Source organism: Chelonus insularis, unplaced genomic scaffold, assembly GCF_013357705.1.
Source record: "Chelonus insularis isolate UGA/USDA-ARS -01 unplaced genomic scaffold, ASM1335770v1 scaffold_229_pilon, whole genome shotgun sequence".
Classification (NCBI taxonomy): Eukaryota; Metazoa; Arthropoda; class Insecta; order Hymenoptera; family Braconidae; genus Chelonus; species Chelonus insularis.
In genome coordinates, this window is record NW_023276790.1 from 357,742 (window position 1) to 378,237 (window position 20,496).

At 34.6% G+C, this 20,496-nt stretch overlaps 1 protein-coding gene across 3 annotated transcripts; it reads left to right on the plus strand.

Annotated features, from left to right (window-relative positions):
* The first annotated feature begins 243 nt into the window (after nucleotides 1-243).
* On the plus strand, nucleotides 244-20,387 carry tay (tay bridge). Of its 3 annotated transcripts, none has more exons than XM_035093504.1 (17): nucleotides 244-1,308; nucleotides 1,460-2,170; nucleotides 14,635-14,820; nucleotides 14,921-15,034; nucleotides 15,122-15,157; nucleotides 15,259-15,285; nucleotides 15,419-15,476; nucleotides 15,553-15,755; nucleotides 15,831-16,205; nucleotides 16,303-16,553; nucleotides 16,629-16,742; nucleotides 16,840-17,063; nucleotides 17,157-17,383; nucleotides 17,482-17,649; nucleotides 17,737-18,019; nucleotides 18,494-18,638; nucleotides 18,707-20,387. In XM_035093504.1, the coding sequence occupies exons 2-17, from the start codon at nucleotides 1,811-1,813 to the stop codon at nucleotides 19,698-19,700; spliced, it is 3,765 nt and encodes a 1,254-aa protein (XP_034949395.1). In that variant the 5' UTR covers nucleotides 244-1,308; nucleotides 1,460-1,810; the 3' UTR covers nucleotides 19,701-20,387. The 3 variants fall into 3 exon arrangements, with proteins under 3 accessions (XP_034949395.1, XP_034949397.1, XP_034949396.1); XM_035093506.1 differs by having other exon boundaries at nucleotides 17,175-17,383; XM_035093505.1 differs by having other exon boundaries at nucleotides 16,632-16,742.
* Nucleotides 20,388-20,496: the final 109 nt, after the last annotated feature.

A 20,496-nucleotide genomic window follows, 5' to 3' on the forward strand; every position in this document is an offset into this window, starting at 1 on the left:
TAATATACTTACTTTATTTTTTTATATAATAAAATTAATATGATCATTTTATGTATGTATTTACTACAGAAGAATTATTTAAAAATATTTTTTTTGGAGTCACTCAATTTGATGAATATTTAAATTTACGCGCTCACAGAACACGGACTCTGGCGATTTAAAAAGTAACTAATAACGCCATGAGATGGTGCCATCTATAATAATTACAAAGTTTAAGGCTAAACAGCGCAGTTTCATCACCGCGTTTGCACGCTGTGCATCGTCTCAGTTGTTTTGAGGCGCTAGTGCATGTCTACTGACCGAAGCTCTCACAGAGAGTTTCTATCGGTCTCTGTCAGCCTTTAAATTCTCCGCTCTCGTTTCCTTTCTCTTTGGATTTCCCACTCTTTTTTGCATCCCTCTCGGTTGTGTGCAACCCCCTAGTAACAAACTGTCTCTCTCCCTCATCCAGTTCTTGTGCTCTTCGACGATGTTGTACTACGTACGCCATGTTCTCGGGTACGGAGAGTGCTGCTGACAGAATGTACGGTACTCCAGAGAACAATAATCCGTAATCGCGGGCCCATGGTCGGTTCGCGTGTAATTAAGGGCGTGTGCGTGTCCAGTGGTGTTTTAGAGTGCGTCTAAGTGTCGTGGATTTAGTCCAACAAGCTTTCTATCCAAGTATTGTGTGGGTGAAAGTCAGATTGACGGTGAAGAAGTAAGAATTAAATTGCTACGTGACGTAGGACGATTGTCGCATTGGGCCATGGTATCATCGCGGCACGGGGCTTACGGCCAGGCCCCGTACCGTGGATAAATGCCAGCCGTACACAACAGCGAGGGTTTTCTAGTGTGCGGAGACAGGTCGCGGCCATTTTTACCACACGATGCGGCAACTGTGCGTGCCTGTTCGGTCCGCCATTCCAAACAATCGGTGTACGTGCCTTCGGGTACATTTTGATCGGAACGCGGACGCACGATAGGGCCCGGCCCGTCCCAACGTTTGTACGTACGTACCATACATGAATTTCAGAGCAATCCAGTTTAGTTGAGTTACTCCAAAAAAAAAAAATAGAGTGCAGTGTCTAAGAGAGTGGAGTGATACTACAAGACAGAGCAGGGGGAAGGAGGAAAATAGGATCATTGGGCGGATTAGACTTGAAGGATGTGTGTATTAACAATAGTGACTATGAGTATTTGTGATAATTGAAAATTTTCAAATCAGAGCAATGATATGTTTAAACGAAAAGTGCGTGCGTGAGTGAGTGAGTACGTACGTACCTCTAGTACTCGTGCGTACTCGTAGTGGAAGCGTGAAGACAAAAAGTGAGTATATAAAAAATGTATATGTGTTAATGTATAACCATCAATGTACAAAAGTATATATACAAAAGTTGACACATACTGACATAGATATATATGTATGTACATAAAAGGTGTAAAGGTGCAGTTTTGTAAATGGAATTTTGTCTTGCAGCTGGAATAAGAAAGCCTGAGCGACGGTGCCGAGCGTTGTCTACACTCCGAGCGATCGATGTGCAAGCTGTGGATATACCGTGTGAGGAAAGGAGATAGGACTTGAGGAAGAAGAGCTCTCGTCGCGGTTATTTAGCTGATAAGAAGGGGAAAGACGTGCCGGGGGGAAAAACCTAAGGAACCTTGACAGAACAGTATGTACCGCGTTGAGGTGGTGTCGGTGGTTGGTGTTTTCTCCATTGGAGATTGACACAAAAGAACACGGGGTGTACCCTGGAAGCTGACCGCCGTCGGCGCCGGCTCCTAGCGTGTCCCCGACGACGCGGTCTCCCTCTTTGGTGTGAGGATCGACATGGAGATCGAGATTAAACAGAGAAACCAGCGTAACAGGCGACGTGAGCGTGCCCAAAGGATTCTGGCTCAACGGGAGAGTCTTGCAAGTGCAAAGCAACAACAGCAGGCGGCAAGGCAACGACCGGACGAAGAGGATAGCCATAGTGGTGAAGACGAGGAACCTGGTGGCCTCGGACTTGAACTCTCTAGGGGCAATCGTCCTCGAGATAATCATCCACGACCACCCCGCCCGCCCAGGCCACCCAGACCTAGAAAGAAGTCCTCCCTTGCCGGAGCCAACGCCAAGGAGCCACCCTTTGAGGAGGACATTATCGACGGATTTGCCATACTTGCTTTCCGTACTTACGAGGACCTCGAGGTAAATTATTTTTTCTTTATCAACATTACACATTTACTGATATTAACTCTCATTATCGCTTTTAATCTTCTATTATACTTACATGTAACACACAGGCTATGGAAGTAAACCAACTAATGAAAAAGAGTCATTTTTTTATATCAGTTATTACGTCTCGTTTGTCGAGCTAACGGATCCATCAATTAGTACAATTGTCATAGTGTTGATAATTTGTGCCAAGTAATTTTTGGCAACGACTATAGTGTGTCGTAATAGAATCAAAGACCTTTCTCTTTGTCTACTCGCGTGACGTTTAAAATTGTTGAAACTTTTTTGTTTTCTCTGCCAAAACACAGAAACAGCGAGAGCATGGAGAGAGAAAGAGATTAACATGCAGACATTTAATTTATTGTTGTCGACAAAGTAAAGAGAGTCAAAAGAGAGTACTCTCTCAATCTCAGGAAGAATTTATTGAATTTATTGCCTTGCTGAAGCTTGAATTTGATCATGTAAAGCAGAACAAAGGATATCCCGTGTCAAGTCGATACTTCCTCTCCACCTGTTAAGAAGAGTGACATTTATATCCGGACTTTCGTTATTTCTTTACTGATACAAAATATACAACTCTAGTGTATACATAACTTGCTATATTCTAGATATATATTTCACTTTCACTTCTCTCTCACTCTTTCTTCATTCTTGTTCTCTTTCACTCTTGTATTTTACCTCACGTCTTGTCTTTCATCATCTCTACCTCCAGCATCTCCATTCTCTCCATCAATGAGGACTCGCGATGCATAAACTCACAGCTGTGACACGTTTCCCAGATAATCATCTCGTAACATCTATCATTAACCCGCGTGTCAATTAAACGCTGGTCGTAGGAGGACGAGTATCAGACAAAGACAAGTAGATGAGCAAGTAGTTGTTGATGATGATGATGAGGCGGAGATTGTGATAATGTAAAAAAGAGAGAACGAAAAGAAAACTCATACATGTCCCTGTTGGACTGCTGTTGGTGCGGTGACAGAAGCTATTTGCAGTGATTCTATCGAGGAAACTTTGTCCAAGAATTTCTTCTCTCTTCGTCAGTAGTGTGTAGTGTACCCTGGGATTCCGGGACAACTGGTTATCGGTTATATTTTTCTGTCTTTTTCTGTTGCTCAGATTCTTGTGCTTCTTCTCTTGGGGCAACTTTTTCTTTGTATCTTGTTTTCCTTCCATGTCTCCTTTTCGCATTTTCCGACTTTCAGAAAAACATTACACACAAAAGCTGAGTCTTTTTATGCCTTGGAGACAGACGATTCTTTATATTTATGTTCTTTACTCTTTTCTCATCTCTCGGCTACTGTGATTTTACTCGAGTTTATACGGTTACTTGATTATTATCTTTATATAGATCATCTATTTGTTTTTATACACATCATCTTTCTATCATCATAAAACCACTAACAACGTCCACATCTATACATTTGTTGTTGTTATTTTTTTTTCCTTTTCTTACTGACTAAATTTATCATGTTGAAGAAAGTGATTAATTTAACATTGTCAGACTGTTGACACGTGTTACAAAGCCACTTACATTTAATTAATACCCCAGGGGGGAATGAAAATGAGAACATGCATTCATTTTATAAAATGTCGTTAGATTACGTTAAAAATAAAATATTTAGAAGCTGTAAAATTACACTCTAAATATTTTCATAGCTCAAAAGACTTAGTCTGAACAAATTTAATAATCTAGGTTACGCTTGGCTTTTTTGCTTTATCATCTTCATTTTCCGCTGGTAGAGACACTTTGAAGCTGGAATTCACGCTTAATCCTCTTGTAAATTATTCGCTTTTCATCAGAATAAGATAAAAAAAAAGTTGAATCGTATCTCACTGGCGCAAAAAGAGGAATAATTCAATAAAAGATTTTTGCTGCATATTACAATAATCGCTTTTGTGCTCGTGTTGACTCTATTTGGTTTCATAACTGATTTTTACTTGCTTTATACTGAATGTATAAACTGCAACTGAGACATTAAAAAATAACAAATTTTATACAGACACATTCTTAATTAAAGTTATTATAGCAATTTTAAATAAAAATTACTATGTTTTCTATAAAAGAACATACTGTTTATTTATGCAAGATTTAAAATGTACCTTTACTGTTCTTTAACGAGGTGAATAATATTTCATTCAATGTTTCTCTTTTTAAACGTGATTTCTCCATAATATTTAACTGTAATTTTTCATTTTTGTAAATAACGAATTATGTTAGGATTTATTGATGCTTTGAAACTCTAATTATAACTACGTTTGTGTTTTTTATGTGAAAAATATATTTATGAGAAATTTTTATTGACATTTGACTTTTTATAACTCTAGACATATTAATGTAACATTTTACTTTTTATTTTATCTTGAAGGATAAAAAAAAATTTTTTTTCTTTTCAAATGTTACTGAGATCAGTTTTATTTGTTTGTGCTGTAAAATACAGCTGAAATAATAATAAAACTATTTTGAGATTTCTATATTAGTGAAAATAGTTGGTAAAGATTAATGTCGATTTACAAATGCTAAAAAAAAAATTGATACAATGTTGTTCAATAAAAATTCAAGTATTATTATCTACTGTATATTTCAAAAACATTTTGAATTAATATAGCCCTCTAGATCACATCTGTGTAAAGACAATTTATCTTGATATATTTTTTGAAATATCCATAGATAAAAAAATGTTATTTAAAAGATCAAATTTCTTTAAAATTAAAAACAATTAAAATAAAGAAGAAAAAATTTTTAAGGTAAATTAAATTTTATTGAGGAAATAAATGAATAAGTTATATCTTCCAAATGAAATTCATGAAAATTTTTTTTTATCAATAATTAATATTTTTATCACTCAATAAAGAAGCAAGTTATCTTTGTGAAAAAGCTTCCTTTAATTATGAAAATTTTCAATAATCAATTTTATTAAATTACTCCACTTTCATGAACTCTTAATAAATTTATATTTAACAGAATTTCCATTTAAAGTCCTAAATAATAAAATCAGACCACTTTTAATTAATAAGACATGACAACTAGCAGGATATATTCATTATTAACAAACTCATTTTATCGATTTAAATTCATTATTTATTATTTTTATTCTTCACTATTGATTCCTTTTAACAAATAAATTTATCTGTCAATCTAGATCACAATAATTTCATAATTAATTTATTACATTATTTTAAACTTATTGAATGTAATTCAGACTGTTTTATAAACTTATCAGTCTCTTCGAAGTCAGGAATTCGTAAAAATAGAAGTGCTTTCATCATTATGTATTTATTTCATTTAAGTTAAATCAATTAAATTCAACAATCATTTTATCCACCAAGATTTTACCTTCTCGACATAAAATATTATTTTTATTAGAAAAGTGTCATCTTAATTTGTTTATTACAATTTTATAACATCACTAATATTTAAGTTGTCATAAAACAGTAGTTATCACCATAAATAACTTTATAATTGATTTATCACCATAAATTTTTTCATAATTTAGTTTTCGATAAAAATCGAAAAATGAGTCAGCGTTATTTGTAATGGCATAGTAACAAGAAACAAAGAATAGTTATTAATGGGGAAAAAAGAGGAAAAATTAATTATTCCAAAATATTGATTTTTATTTTACAGTTTAAATTCAAGTCTCTTTGAAATAAATCACATAAAGTCTACTTAATGTAAAACGTTGTAAATAAACTACAGAAATTGTTTAGTCGATTTTAAAACACTTAAACTTGGAAAAAGTGACTACAAATTTTCTATAGTGTGTTTACGGTAGTTTACAATGGCTGCATTTTATGGGTTTTATTTTAAAACAATTCTCAAACACTTAAAGTTGCACTTTATGTATCAATTTGAATTAATCATTCACATCAAAATAACTTTGCTCCATTTATTATTATTATTATTATTATTTTTTTTTCTATTAAATATATATTTTTTCGTTTTATTCAGTAACAATAAGAAGAAAAAAGACAAAACATTGTTTCATAGTTTTATTAATACTCTAATAATAAAAAAATTCGATATTACAATTACAACCAATGGCTATTTTCTGCACATTTACAGCAAAATATTATCTTCTACTGAGAAATAACTGATTTTACATCACGATAAACATGACATAAAAATGTTGGATTGAATAATTAACTTATTAAAAGTACATAACAAAACGAACAATAGTAGATTTAGAGAGAAATTAAAATGATAAAAAGTAATAATAAAATAAATGTCAGTAGTTGTTATTGTATTAAATATATTCAAGCATTGATATCAATGATACCATTGCTGACACGTGAACAATTTTTTATCTCCAAAGAGAAGAGGAATAAAATTTCATAAAATTTTTTTTCCTTCTTAACTAAAGTTGTTTTAACTAATTGTGTATAAAGTTATAATTATTAAAATGATTACTTAACAATACAATAATCAGTTAAAATATACACAAGGTGATTTAATAAGCATCTGTTGATTGATAAAATGACGTTGAATATAAAAACATTGTGTGTATGTGTGTGTGTATATACCTGACGTGTCGTTTGTAACTGACAAGTGTAAATAAATAGTATACGGGAAGAGGATAAAATATCTCGTAATGTAGACACGACAAGTCTAGTCGGCATATCGCGTGATCCAAAGTTGACACTGACATTCCACGATTGTCTCCGAGTATTGACTTGCCAACAAGAGTTGAATTCCCTCGATTAATCTGCTCCGGATATCTGATATTAACTCGCATCGCTGCATATAATGATATTGATAATGATAATATAATACATATGAATATGCGTGTTAATGCTAATTTATTGATGTCTATATATGTGTTTATATTAAAACGTAAAAACAAGTTTATCAATTCTCACCTTTACTCCTCTCAATGCCCTACAATTATCCCTCACTGCTTAATCATATTTTCTTGAGTCCGTCAATCTGTGTAAATCAATTCATGGAAATTATCCGATTATTGAATTTTTTGCCACCCTCAATGCAAATGTCTGTAATTGACTTGAAAAAACAAAAAAAAACACTTGTTAAAAAAAATTCACTTTTCTTTTGTTCTTTATTACCATTAGAAGTTTTTTAATTAACCTCTGATCTGTGATATAAATCAGCTATTATATTACACGATATTAGAAGCAATGTGTTCTCACCATTATTTTTACCTCTTTATATTCTTCTATTACGTAAATTAATTACAGAGGTGTCAAGTAAATAGATAGTAATTTTGTTTAAATTTTATGTTAACATATTAATTCAATTGTTGTGGTAGTTGTTTACACTAATTTTGATTAGGATAAATGAACCAATAGATTGGTATTCTCATACAGATGTACGAGTATAATTTAGTTTATTCTATTTCATGAATATTAATAAATTCATTCATTTAATATGAATTAATTATTTGTTTTAATAAATATCCATTTGATTGATTATTATAAATTTTCAATTAGTTGATTGACATTTGATATGGAAAATTGTTATTATCTTAAATTGAAATATTATTTGATATAATTATTTATTTTAAAAATATTTCATTATTTTAATTATCATAAATTTACATAACTCATAAACATTATGTTATTTTATGTAATTTGCGAGATAGAAAAAATTTTTTAATTATTTTATTCTTGGGTTTAAACTTTATTAATTATTTATATGACTATTTTTTGCTTGACAAGGATTATTTAAATTTAAATATCGACGTATATTAATACGTTAATTAAAACAATTTTTTGTGAAATTAAAAAAATGAGAATAACTTTTTTTTTTTAATTGAGCAAAAAAAGAAATGAAAAAAATGTTTTATTTGAACAAAAGTAATTTTAAATTTGTAGAATAATTTCATTTGATCAATCTTGTTTCTTTTTTTTAGGTTTCATTGTCTATGAGTCAGTTTATTTGCCCTATATAAGTTAAATTTAAAACAAATATCAATTCATAAATGTTATCATCCATTTATCTGCGTCATTAATTGATGGAGCAAATAGCTGATAGACACCAAGTTGATTATTACTCTTACTCAGGCGATAAATGGCTCATTTTACATATCCATCTACATGTCAAGAAAATTACATTAAAATATAAACGGAAACTATAGGAATTATTAGAGAATAAAAATAACGAAAAAAAAAAAAAAATACATTTAAACTTGATAAAATAAAAATTTCATTTGATCACTTTTTTATGCTTGTTCAAGTGCAAAATTGTTTTCTTTGTGTGATACATTTTCTGGTACCATTGAAATTTTTATATAATAACTATTCAAGCGGTGTGGAAATTTTAAATGCAAAAACAAAAAAAAGAAAAAAAAGAATATCAATTGTTTATTAATACTTGATGTAAAGTTAAATGTTTCTATTAATAAGTTTTACATCATTGCTAATTTTTGTTTCATTATAATTGAATTTAATAACTCACGAGACAACTCTATTATTTATTCAATCGGTTATCAATTACCAGTCAATTAATTAACATGAAAAATGAGAATTGACACAAATTATCAGTGTGTTATGAATAAACATAATATTTACACTATATGAAATATATTATTATGTTCTCCACATTTTTACATTGAGCTGTTGAAATACTGAGTGCTCTACAAGTTGGTAATTCAAGAGTTATTTAAATAATTGAAATTCATCATCATATTCTACGCTTGTTGTTTTATTTGAGTTTTCATTTCTTCCTTTTTTCATTAATAAATGGTCAAAGATATACCAATTAGTTAACAAATATCACCAGTATAAGCTTCATTAAAAATTCATTTATTTCAAGTAATAGAGATAAATTATATTCAACTTTGATAAAACAGAAGTGAATAATTTCTATTACATTTTTTTCTTTTTTTTAGTAAAGAAAAATATTTAATGAGTGTTACTGATAATTTATTTTAATGACTTATCCAACATTTGATTGTTAAAAAATTTAATAAAACCGTAATTTTAATTGCAAAATTCAAAGAATAACAACAAATTACTTCCTAAGTATCTGCTTATTTTTACTCCAAGAAATTATTAAAATTTTTCTCTGATTTTTTTATTAACAATAAACAACTTTGTGGGGTTTTTCTACACTAATCTTTCCATTAATGTTATTTTATGATTTTAAAATATAAAATGTTGTTATTTTTTCTTTTGTTTTTAGTTTAAAAAAAAATGTTTATCTAATCAACACTACATACATATGAGGAGTGTCTGTTTAAAAGGACCTATTTTCTTGTAGGAAAGAATTCATTTTCATTATTTACAATTAATATAATGTAATGTTTTAATGAAATGAAACTGTATATTAATTAGCCTGATCTGCGTCAAATACAATAATAACAATTTTTATTATAATTCAATAAACAATTCAAATACTTTTTATTGCTTCCTATGGAATTTGTTTATCATGGAAATATAGGACCTTTTGAACAGACACTCCACTGCAAATCGTAGTGTTTTGATTTAAAACACTTTTAAGTGTTTTAAAAGTTACGTCACCCGATCGATTGACATTGTAGTCACTTTAAATGCACTTGAAAGTGTTTAAAAAGTGACTACAATGTTAATGAAATGGGTGATGTCATTTTAGAAAACTTTAAATGTTTTAAATTAAAACACTTCCAAATTCGAGATTTGCAGTGTCCTCATATAAGAAATGTACAAAATTCAAAAAGAATAATACAATTTTCACTGTTTTATTTCTAAACATCAGGTTTGATTCATTAAAATAATCAAGTAATACAATAAACTATAGAATAACTATTCTTTTTCAATTAAAATTAATTCGAATGAGAAAAACTCTGATAAAAAAATTGATTGTACATTATATTCTTGTGTAAACTACTTGTTCTATAGATCTGTTAATTTTCCAATAGATTCTTATTAATTTGATAAAGTAATTACCTAATTGATAAACCAATTAATTAAAACTACACATTTTTTATTTTCCAGTGATTATTGTCACTATGCTTAAATAATAAAATTATTTAAAATATTAAACTCAAAATTTAACATTATTATTCTAATTATCACATTCTCTAATTGATAATCTCTGCACTGCAAATCCGAAAGAATTCAAGTGTTTGGTGATAAATCACTTTAAGTGTTTACAATGTTGACCACCATAAAAAAACTATAGCATTTTGGTAAACGGCAAGAAGCGTTTAAAAGTCGACTATAAAATTGCCATAGTTTGTTTATGATGTCCAACATTGCAAACATTTTAAGTGTTTAGTTTTTAAACACTTGGGTTTGCAGTATACTCATTATTTTATTTTTACATAATCCAACTTAGGTGAAATTCAATCACTATTTTATTTAATTTTAAAATTCTACTTACCGGAAAGAAAATTCGAAAAAATCAATCAAGTAGTTTTTAAGACGTTTTAATGAATTTTAATTAAACATGATTAAGTTTAAAATTCTCAGTAATACTAATCACCAAATCCTTTGATCTGTTTTGTATCTCAAAGATCCTACATGATGCAAAAAATGTCGATACTACTTCTATTCTTTTTAGATCTTTATTATTATTAATATAACAAAACATGAACATAAATTTCTCAAACATTTGATTTAAAAAAAAATCTAATTTATTTTAGAATTTCATTGCAAGTTGTTTTCATTAGTTATAAAAATGTAATATTTGACAAAAGAATGCAAGTAAAACAAAATACGTTGTCTAGACAACAATGTATCTCCAACGATAAATATCCATTTAAAATCTCTATACATATCCACATTTATGTTTTATTTCGTTGTAATATTGAAACTTTGAGTGAAAAAGGTAATCAAACATCAAGAAGCATGTATAAGATCGCTTGAACGAGCACTAGAAAGTCACAAAAGAATTGCTCTACTTTTATTCGTTGTAATCTTTTCTTCTTTCTTCTTTCTCCCAGTGAGTTTCTTTTCCTTCTCATATTCTACTGCACAGATTCTCTACTCAAGTGTATGCGAAATTGCTTCGTCGCGTGCTTGAATCACGAATGGCTTCTCCCAACGACGGATTATCTTGGTCTGACTATATTAAGACGCGCCCTCGGGGGCAATACAGCTTTATAAGGATAAACACGATTATTCAAGTTTTATATGTAGTCGGAAACTACTAAGAAAATCATGTCTCTCTTCCCCCTTTACTCACAATTTCATCTTCATCCCTGTTACATTTAGTTGTTATGTATTGTATATTTTGTGTCTAATGTTTCCTCTCTTCACTGCTATTCTCAAGTTGAGTTCTCAACAGGCGCTTACGCTCTTCTCAATGTAAGAATGGAAGTACTCAAGGCGACCGAGACCCATGTTCGCGTGGTTACAATTGCACAAGAATTACCTCAAGTCGTTGTCGACCACCGTAATCGGGCAAATTTATCCGTGTGGTGTTACGATACATCGTGGATAATTTGTCGTCGTTCTAGTTTATCAAACATCTTAACTTATTTACTTTAGTCGCCTATTATCCACTTAACTTGATTGCATGTTGTTTAATTACAAAAAAAAAAAGGAAGGAAAAAAAAACAGCAACAGAAGGCAACAAAAAAAAAGAGAACAATTTATATGTATATTTAAGAGAGAGAGAGAGAGAGAGAGAAAGGGTAAAGGAGAGAAAAAAAAAATAAACTAATATATTCAGGTTGACAAGTTAATTTGAGTGTCGTGTAGTTATTAATATTCATCTACAATTAATTAAGAAAATATCTGTCGATAAATGAGTTGGTGAATCGAAATAGATATGTGTAAGCTGCGAGACCACAGAGCATAGCAATCAATGGAAATTGGGATTACTTTTAAATGGGACCATCATAACGTAATCAATTAAGTGTACATCGACGCGTAAAATCGTTTTGGAAAAGCCGCAATAACGTTTCTCTCTTTATTCATGTGTATATATACACACATCTTTCCCTATTTTACTCCCGCTGTGATGCGTGAGCATGTATACACACACCGGATTGGCGATGACATAACACGTTTAGTCTCACGTCGACGATGAGCGATTAAACGCGTCGACGTATCTGTGTTATACATCCCCACGAGATGTGTGCAACTGCGCGAATGTAAAAGAGAGTCTACTGATTAGAGTACACGAATATTCTGGCAGTGTGTGCAAACAAATACATTGATGTGTAATGCGTATGAGTGTGTGTAAGTGAAAATGCGCGAGCGTCAGTGGTGCAAACAACGTGGCAACGTTGCTATAAATTGCACATGCGAAAGAGTGAGATAAAAAAGGAGGATTGTAAAGGAGAGAGAATGAATCCGAGGATTCAACTTGACGAAGAGAAGAAGGCCCCGTTCCGCGACCTACGATTTGCCCACGGGATTCTCCTTGTCTTTGTCTTGATATCCTTCTGCTTATGTCGTTTCTTCGGTTTTTTTTTTCTTTTCTTACATTTCTTGAACGGTTGCTTTGCCGATCCACCTCCAGCGGCGCTCTTTAAACCTACCGGTTTTTCTCAAGTCTCTCTTCCAACCCTTCTTTTCTATTTACGTTTGCTCAAACGGATTCCTTCGATGAGAGTAGACTATATGGAAAAGGTACCTTTTTTTTCTATTCTTCTTCTTTTTTTAAACTCGTCATTTTCTTTCTTACTTTTATTGTTATGTTACCCCGCAACCAAAAGCTTTTTTTCCCGCACTCAATTTAGAATTTTTTTCCCCATTTCTTCTTTATAGTAAAAAGAATGAAAACGAGTACGCTGCTGACGCATGCACAGTTGGCACACGTGCGCAGGTGGAGGAAGAGAAAATATCAGTTTGCACCGGCGTAATACAACGTGTTTTTACCCTCAGAGTGGTACGGGCTTTTCTTTCTTTCCCATGTTGGGCAAACTAGCGGCGATATCAGGAGCATAAAAGCAAAAGAGAAGGAGGAGGAGGAGGAGGAGGAGGTGATGGTGGTGGTGGTGGTGGACGTACGACAACGATGAGAATGTGGGAGAGGAGAGTGAAATCGACTTGCAGAGAGCACCTTCTCCTTCCACAGCTGGCTTGACTACGCGGTGTGGAGGCCTTGTCGTACGGCTGTTGGTTCGGTCAATGTCTTCTTGTTCTATCTTTTTCGCACTCTTATCCCTCAACTACTTGTCTCACTTGCATGATCCCTACCACCTTTACTTTCGTCTCCCTCTCCTGCGCGTTAACCTCCTCTTCCACCTTCGACTCGTCGCGACTTGCGAATTTCTATCCCTCGTTCCTCTCCACCTTCCGTTGCTTCTCTCTCCTCTTTTCGCCGCGTACGCGCGTTCCTCAGTTTCCCCACTACCCCCTCGCGTTGCACATCTCGTGCACGACATCCTCGACTCTCGTGTGCTCTCTCTGTGCCTGCTGCTGTCGCTTTACTTCATCAAACTCGCGCTCTCTCACGTTCGCTCGATCCTTCATCACCGCATACTCGTCGTCGTCAACATCGCCGTCGTTTTGGTCATCCTATTGCACCTCTTGTTGTCGTCGTGTAATAATCGCGTCGCCATATAAACCTTGTTATACACAACATCATCATCACCCTTTTATCCACTCTCTCTTTATCCCTCTTTCCCTTTCTCTCTCTCTTTCTCTCTCTCTCTCTCTATACCTTTGGACGATATTTCTCCACCTTTTATTCGTTTAATCGTTACACCTGAAAATATATCACCACATCAATTTATACATAACAATCCGTGTACAAGCATTTAATTATTATCAACTCTGTCCCTTGTACTCATCCTTTTCTTTACCCACCATTTTCTTATGCTCCTCCTCTGTCTCTACTCACTTACTCATCGTGCCTCCGTTCCGAAAGATAGAGAGAGGGACTCGTGTGATCCAGTTTGAACGTCAGAAGACTCGCGAGGAGAAGCAAGAGACGCACACGGCGCGGTGGCTCATGCGCCCGCGGAATCGCCAGCGGTAGCACTGTACAATCCCAACCAAAGATCATTTTTTCAAATTTTACTCCTTTTTTTCATCTTCATTTTATAACATATAGTGTGGTTTTTTTTTTGCAACGACGTTGTGGTGCATTTGATTTTCTTTTTATTTCTCTCCTTGTCTGGTTTTTTTTTATGTTTATATTGATAGCCTCACTAAGGTATAGAGAGTACGTCGCGAAAAAAGCCCATATCTAAAACCGGATTATATGCATTCGAATTGCTGAGTTATTTTTCTTAAAGGTGGGACCAACGTATTTGTGATTAAACCAGTGCTATAGTAGTGCAACTTTGTTTTTATTACGACATTAATATAGTTGACTTAATTACTTAATTGTTTTACTTGGTTCGTTTTTATTATCATACTATCTGGTGAGATATTAAATTGTTCATAAACCTTGAGTGTTTTATTGCAGAAAAAAAACATACACACACACACACACACTAATAATAATAATAATAATAATAATAAAAATAAGTAATGATAAACAATAATTGCAATGATGATAATAATAAAATAATAATGCATTGAATGTTTTACTTTTTCAGAGTGCAATAAAGTTAGCGGGTAAAAATAATGTGAAGAAGCTTCATTCATTGTTGTCGATAGTTGAGGAAAAACCAAAGGTGGATACCGGGCAGAATAATCGGCACAGTGATCATCACATCAAAAATCATTTTAAGCACAATCATTACACACATAATTCCATACTGACACCTTCTACTCTCAACCAGGTAATAAAATAAAAACATTTATCATCTGTTTCAATTAGTAAATCACTAGTAAAACATCAAGTGTTAACACCGACTATACTATATATGTATTGTATTTCAGGGCCTCGATGCAGGTACAAGTGACGATAGCGGACGAGCGTCGGAACAATTGCATGGCCCTGGTATACCAAGGGATTGCCAGGACGCTGACAGTTCCAGGGACCATCTCAGCGATGTAAGATTTATTTTAGTATTTTTATTGATGAATTAATAAAGTAATGTTGTAAGTTCACCACTGATATTGTAATAATTGTGTTTACAGGCTAGCAGCCATTGCAGTTCGGGTAAAGGTTATATCGTAAGTATCATCAATTATCTTTGATAGTTAATTCTGATGAGTCTAATAAAATTATGTATACTTGATGCTAATCACACGTTGTATCAATTTTCTCGTTATAGTGTGATAGTGAAGGAGAAGACGATAAGGTACGACTCTTGTTATTTTTATTTATTTCAATCATTTCTACTCTATTAAATGAGTAGTGTTGTGGTAATGAATGATTTCAAATGATTGGATACTTTGATTATTTACTAATTGATGAATTTTGCTTAAATCCAGGGCTCGGATGCAGAATCGATACTCTTTGAATCTTCTACCCCACCTCTCCCACGTAAATGTAAGTATCAGACGCAAGTGATTTAATGGTAAAATTGGTGGAATAAAATTAATGGTGATAATTTGATAATGTGCAGACGAGTTGCCATCTTCATCGCCGCACGTTCTGCCGCCGGCAAACGGCGCTGGGGGTTCTCCTCCAGACACCGGTGGACAAATTTCAAATCCAGCAACGGATGCTCCGGCACCAATACCTCCCCCTGTGCCTGCCTCAGCACCAGTTCCGACGGCGCCGAGTCCTCCCAGTCCAACGTTGCCCCCACACATATCCCAACCACCCGTGAGTATTAATTTACTTAAAGTACAAGATAATGAAGAATCCACTACTGATGAAATAATGAACGTTTATTTACAGATGACTAGTCCGCTGGCAGCAAATCCTCGTGCAATAGCTCCACAGCAGCGGCCAGCGTCCCCTGCTCTTCCACCGCCTTCTCTACCGCAACAGCCTCACACTACGATACCAGCGTTACATCCGCCAAACGTACCACTTGTCTCGTCGTGTCATACAACTAGTCCCGCAGTGGCAAGTCTCGGTGTGACGCCTGCAGCACCATCGAACGGGGCTGCTACCACCAGTTATCCACCGCCAATGCCGATGGCCGCGTATCCACAGACGCAACCATCGTATCCGCCTCTCTATACACCATACACGGCGCTCAATCACAGTCCTTACCTCCCTCCTGCTGTCCCGTCGCCTTCTCACTCAGCCTCATCGCGGACCGACGTGGTGAGTCTATCTCTCTCTCTCTTCATCATCATCAAGACAAAATGAATGACAATGAGATTATCGTCAACCATCGTTGCTCTTGCTAAAAAAATTCCAGAGAGGTAGTCGAGCTTCACCGTGCACCAACATCGCCAAGCAGACCATAGGAAGTACCACAACTAATCACAACAGTAGTAGTACTACTCCTCTCAGCGCTGCCACTACCACCTGCGTGTCTACCATAACAAACACTGTTACCACGGCCAACACTGTTGCTCACAGAGACATTGTAGCATGCAGTCTTGCCGGAAGAAACAATAATAATTCACCACGAGGCCACAGTCCTAATCGTGAGCGCGATAGCTACAGGTAACCGGCATAAAATTCAATACTTTGTCAGATAATAATATTGCAAATTGCCAATTAAATATTTTACCGTTACAGCAGTAACGTGAGTACCTTGAGTCGAGGCAGTATAACGCCTGTAAGTGTGCCAAACACCTCCTCCCCAGCCAATTCTAGTCTACCCGCTTACTCTAAGGCTCAAGGATGGATCAGGTGAGATTAATTCTCTCCTCCTTACTATGCTATGTCTACAATACTACTCTCACTTGACGTTTAACTATTTCAATTGTCTCTTACCTCACTCCCGCAGTAGCAGCACGACATCCCAATTATCACCAGCAACTGCTACGTCGGTGCCAAGGCCAACTCCACCGCCGCCAGCCACTCTAGGAATGCATAACTTCCCACCACCAATGTTTGCTGCGCCTCTTCCGCCACCAGTGTCCAGCTCCAGTCCTCATACTTCGTTACCTTCATTACCTCCACCAACCACCAATCCAAATCCATTCTCTGCAGAGTCACTCTTCCAATCAAGTAAGTTTTACCCAAGAATATCTCTCCCTATTGTCGAATCATTCTCGATATTGCAAATTGTTCAACCGTATACTTAATTCTGACTTGGCAAAGGGGTGAACCATGTTACAGGACAAACAGACCTCCTGAGGAGAGAGTTGGATAATAGATTCTTGGCTTCTCAAGACAGAAATGTTCCTGTGGCTGTAGGAAATCTTGCACCACCACCGTATCTTAGAACTGAAATGCATCATCATCAACATCAACATACTCATGTACATCAACACACTACACCGCTACTACCACCGCCTACTGCGACTACTCTTTTTCCTCCTCCAATAGTAAGTTTTATTTAAACCATTTAAATAAATTATTGTTATTTCTTTTACACTCCGTTTTGTCATTTTCGACATTTCTCATTTATACTTTCTCTTTTTAGTTCAAGGACATTCCAAAACTGGGTGGAGTTGATTCTCCATTTTTTCGTGGGAATATCAGTACTTTATCCAGTTATTCCAGCTTTAATGCCGGTTTGTTACATCCCGGAATGGGACCACCCTCGACGCCATTTGTTCCTCCAAATCACATGAGCTCGTTTGCACCAAAAGTAAGACATTACTCTACGTCACTATTCCCCAATATTAAATGGCAAAAAAATTACATATTATTTATGGTTACGTTTTATATATTGTAGAAGACTGGAAAATGGAACGCAATGCATGTCAGGATAGCATGGGAGATATATCACCATCAGCAAAAGGAGCAAGCAGAGGCCAAGGCTGGTAACGTCGTTAGTACGAAAACGGAACTACTCAGGCCTCCCGGTCATCTCTATCCAGGGGGTCCTGGAACTGGTCTTGGACTAGGAGCACCACCTATCGCTCCACCATTTCCTACCAATATGCCACCTAGCCATCCTGCTGCTCCACCACCTCCTCATCCTGTTGGCTTCCTTACTACTCCAACTTCACATTTAGGTATGCCTAGAGGCACTTTTATTATTTACATTCCTTCTTAAAGTAAAAAGAAGAATTTTCTTTATTAAAAAGATTTATGAAATAAGCTGATGCTTTACTTTTTTTTTTATATTAAGTTTAACGCGTAATTGCTTTTTAAATGAATTAATTTCATTTACTTAATTTTTTTGCTGTTTACTATTTAACTTGAATTTAAGTCTTTTACATGTTAGCTGTGACCTATTTTATTTGAACACCAACTAATAAAGCTAATTAGTGGTTCGACACATGAAAAACAATTCAAGTTTTTTTGATGTTGCATAATTGTCAACATAAATATTTGCAAATATCTCATTTTAAACTGTAATTAAAAGAAAGATATTATTTGTATGTAAAGTTCGATTTTAAGTCGATTCATTATCTTTTTTTTTTTAAATTATTCTATATATTTAAAAATTACAAAAATATTATAACTTTTTTGATTTATTTTTTTAGGTACGGGTATATCTCCATTCGGTCGATATCCAGCATCATTTGGAACACCTAATCCAAATTTTCCAACATTATCAGGATATCCGACAACGCGAGAAATACCTTCTTTAAGTGGGCTCACCACAACTGTTCATGATCCATGGAGAGGGTATGTAAATTGGCTCTTTACAATTTCTCTGATTATCGAATTTAAACTGATCAACATGTGATGATTAGATTGCAACGAGCAACGACTGGTTTTCCCCCAACAACTGCTGGCTGGAGTCTAAAGCCTGAACCACCTGCGATAGATAGACGTGCCGAGTTGGAGGAACAACAACGAGAACGTGAGCGAGAAAGAGAACGCGAACGTGAGCGTGAACGTGAAAGAGAACGTGAGCGGCAACGTAGAGAGCGAGAACGAGAGGAGCAACGTGAGAGGGAACGACGAGAAAGAGAAAAAGAAGAGAAGAGGAAACAACAGGAGGCTGCGGAACGAGAGCGAGAAAGGAGAGATAAAGAGCGTAGAGAAATGGAAAGGCGAGAAATGGAGAGGGAAAGAATGATGCATCAAAATCGTCACCACTCAGTGATGGGTCGAGATCGTTCGCCTTTGAGAAATGGCTCTGCGGTTTCAATGGATCCTACTGAAGTCCGGGTCAAAGAGGAGCCACGAAGTAAAGAAGACGATATTGTCATGCTTTCTCGAGCACCACCACCGGGACCTGGACCGGGACAAGGACCAAGTCCTATTCCAGATCCTAGGTATCATCATTCCCATCCTCATACTTATCTGGCACGACATCCACACAGTATGCCAAGTCCTCATACAATGTCAAGAAGTATGATTTCATCATTGAGTGGTCATCCAATGCAACACTTTCCACCGCCACCCTCAGGACCAGGAGGACAACCTACGGGACCCTGGACTTCAGATCCATTTAGAAATCCCTATCAGTATGATACTCTTCAGCAATTGCGGTATAATCCGTTAATGGCAGCAGCAGCATTCCGAGCTGAAGAAGAAGAACGAGCTAAACTTTATGCTGGTTATGGCCCACCTTCAGTCAATGCACTCAGGGCCAAAGACCCCAGTCCTGGACCACTTAGTAATCTTCATATGCATCACAGAGCAGGCCCCGGCCCTGGAGTATCAGGTAGACCTTTAGAACCATCGTTAATGCACAGTGGTGATATTCATAAAAAGGAGGACTCTTCTCAATCACGATGATACATCGCTTGTGTCCCGACATCATCGTCTTAGTGAATGAATGAAAAATAAAAATATGGTGCATCATTAAATGATGTTCATAAACCGTCTTGACTGTTGTCGTTGACATGCTAATAGAGTACTCATTCGATATTTTTCAAGCGACGAGTATCACGGGTAAAGAAAAGTGTATATAGACTCTTATGATATTTATAGACATTGCGGAACAAGATAAGTAGTAGGGGCGACAAAATATAAATGTGCGTTTAAATGCGTGACTTCTGTAAATCCGTATGATGCCTTGAAGAGAAGAAAGATAAATACAAGTGATAAAAGTGATTGTCAACAAGGCATTTCTAACAAAACAAATTGAATAGAAATAAATGAAAAATCATTGTGGTTTTTATGAATTCAATAGTGTGACTGTTTATTGCGCTATAAACTTTTATCATTAAATGATCATAAGTATGCATTACCGTTAATATCGTGTGTAAAATTACAAACAAATATTGTAGGGGGTTACGACACAGCTAATGCTACGTAATGAATTCACCGCTAGAACTGAACGAATATCTAGCATTACTCAAACAAAAAAAAATAAAAAAGTTATTTAATTATTTATTTATTGTGAAATATAAATAATGAATCTCTTGGAGAAGTATGAATAATATTAAGAAAGGTTCATCTTAATTTAATTGATGTAATATACAAACAAAAAATTATGTATAAATTTTACTCAATTTCTTTTTATATATAGAATTTAATTAATTTGCATTAGTCGAATGAAATTAGTAAAGAAAAATGTATAAATAATACG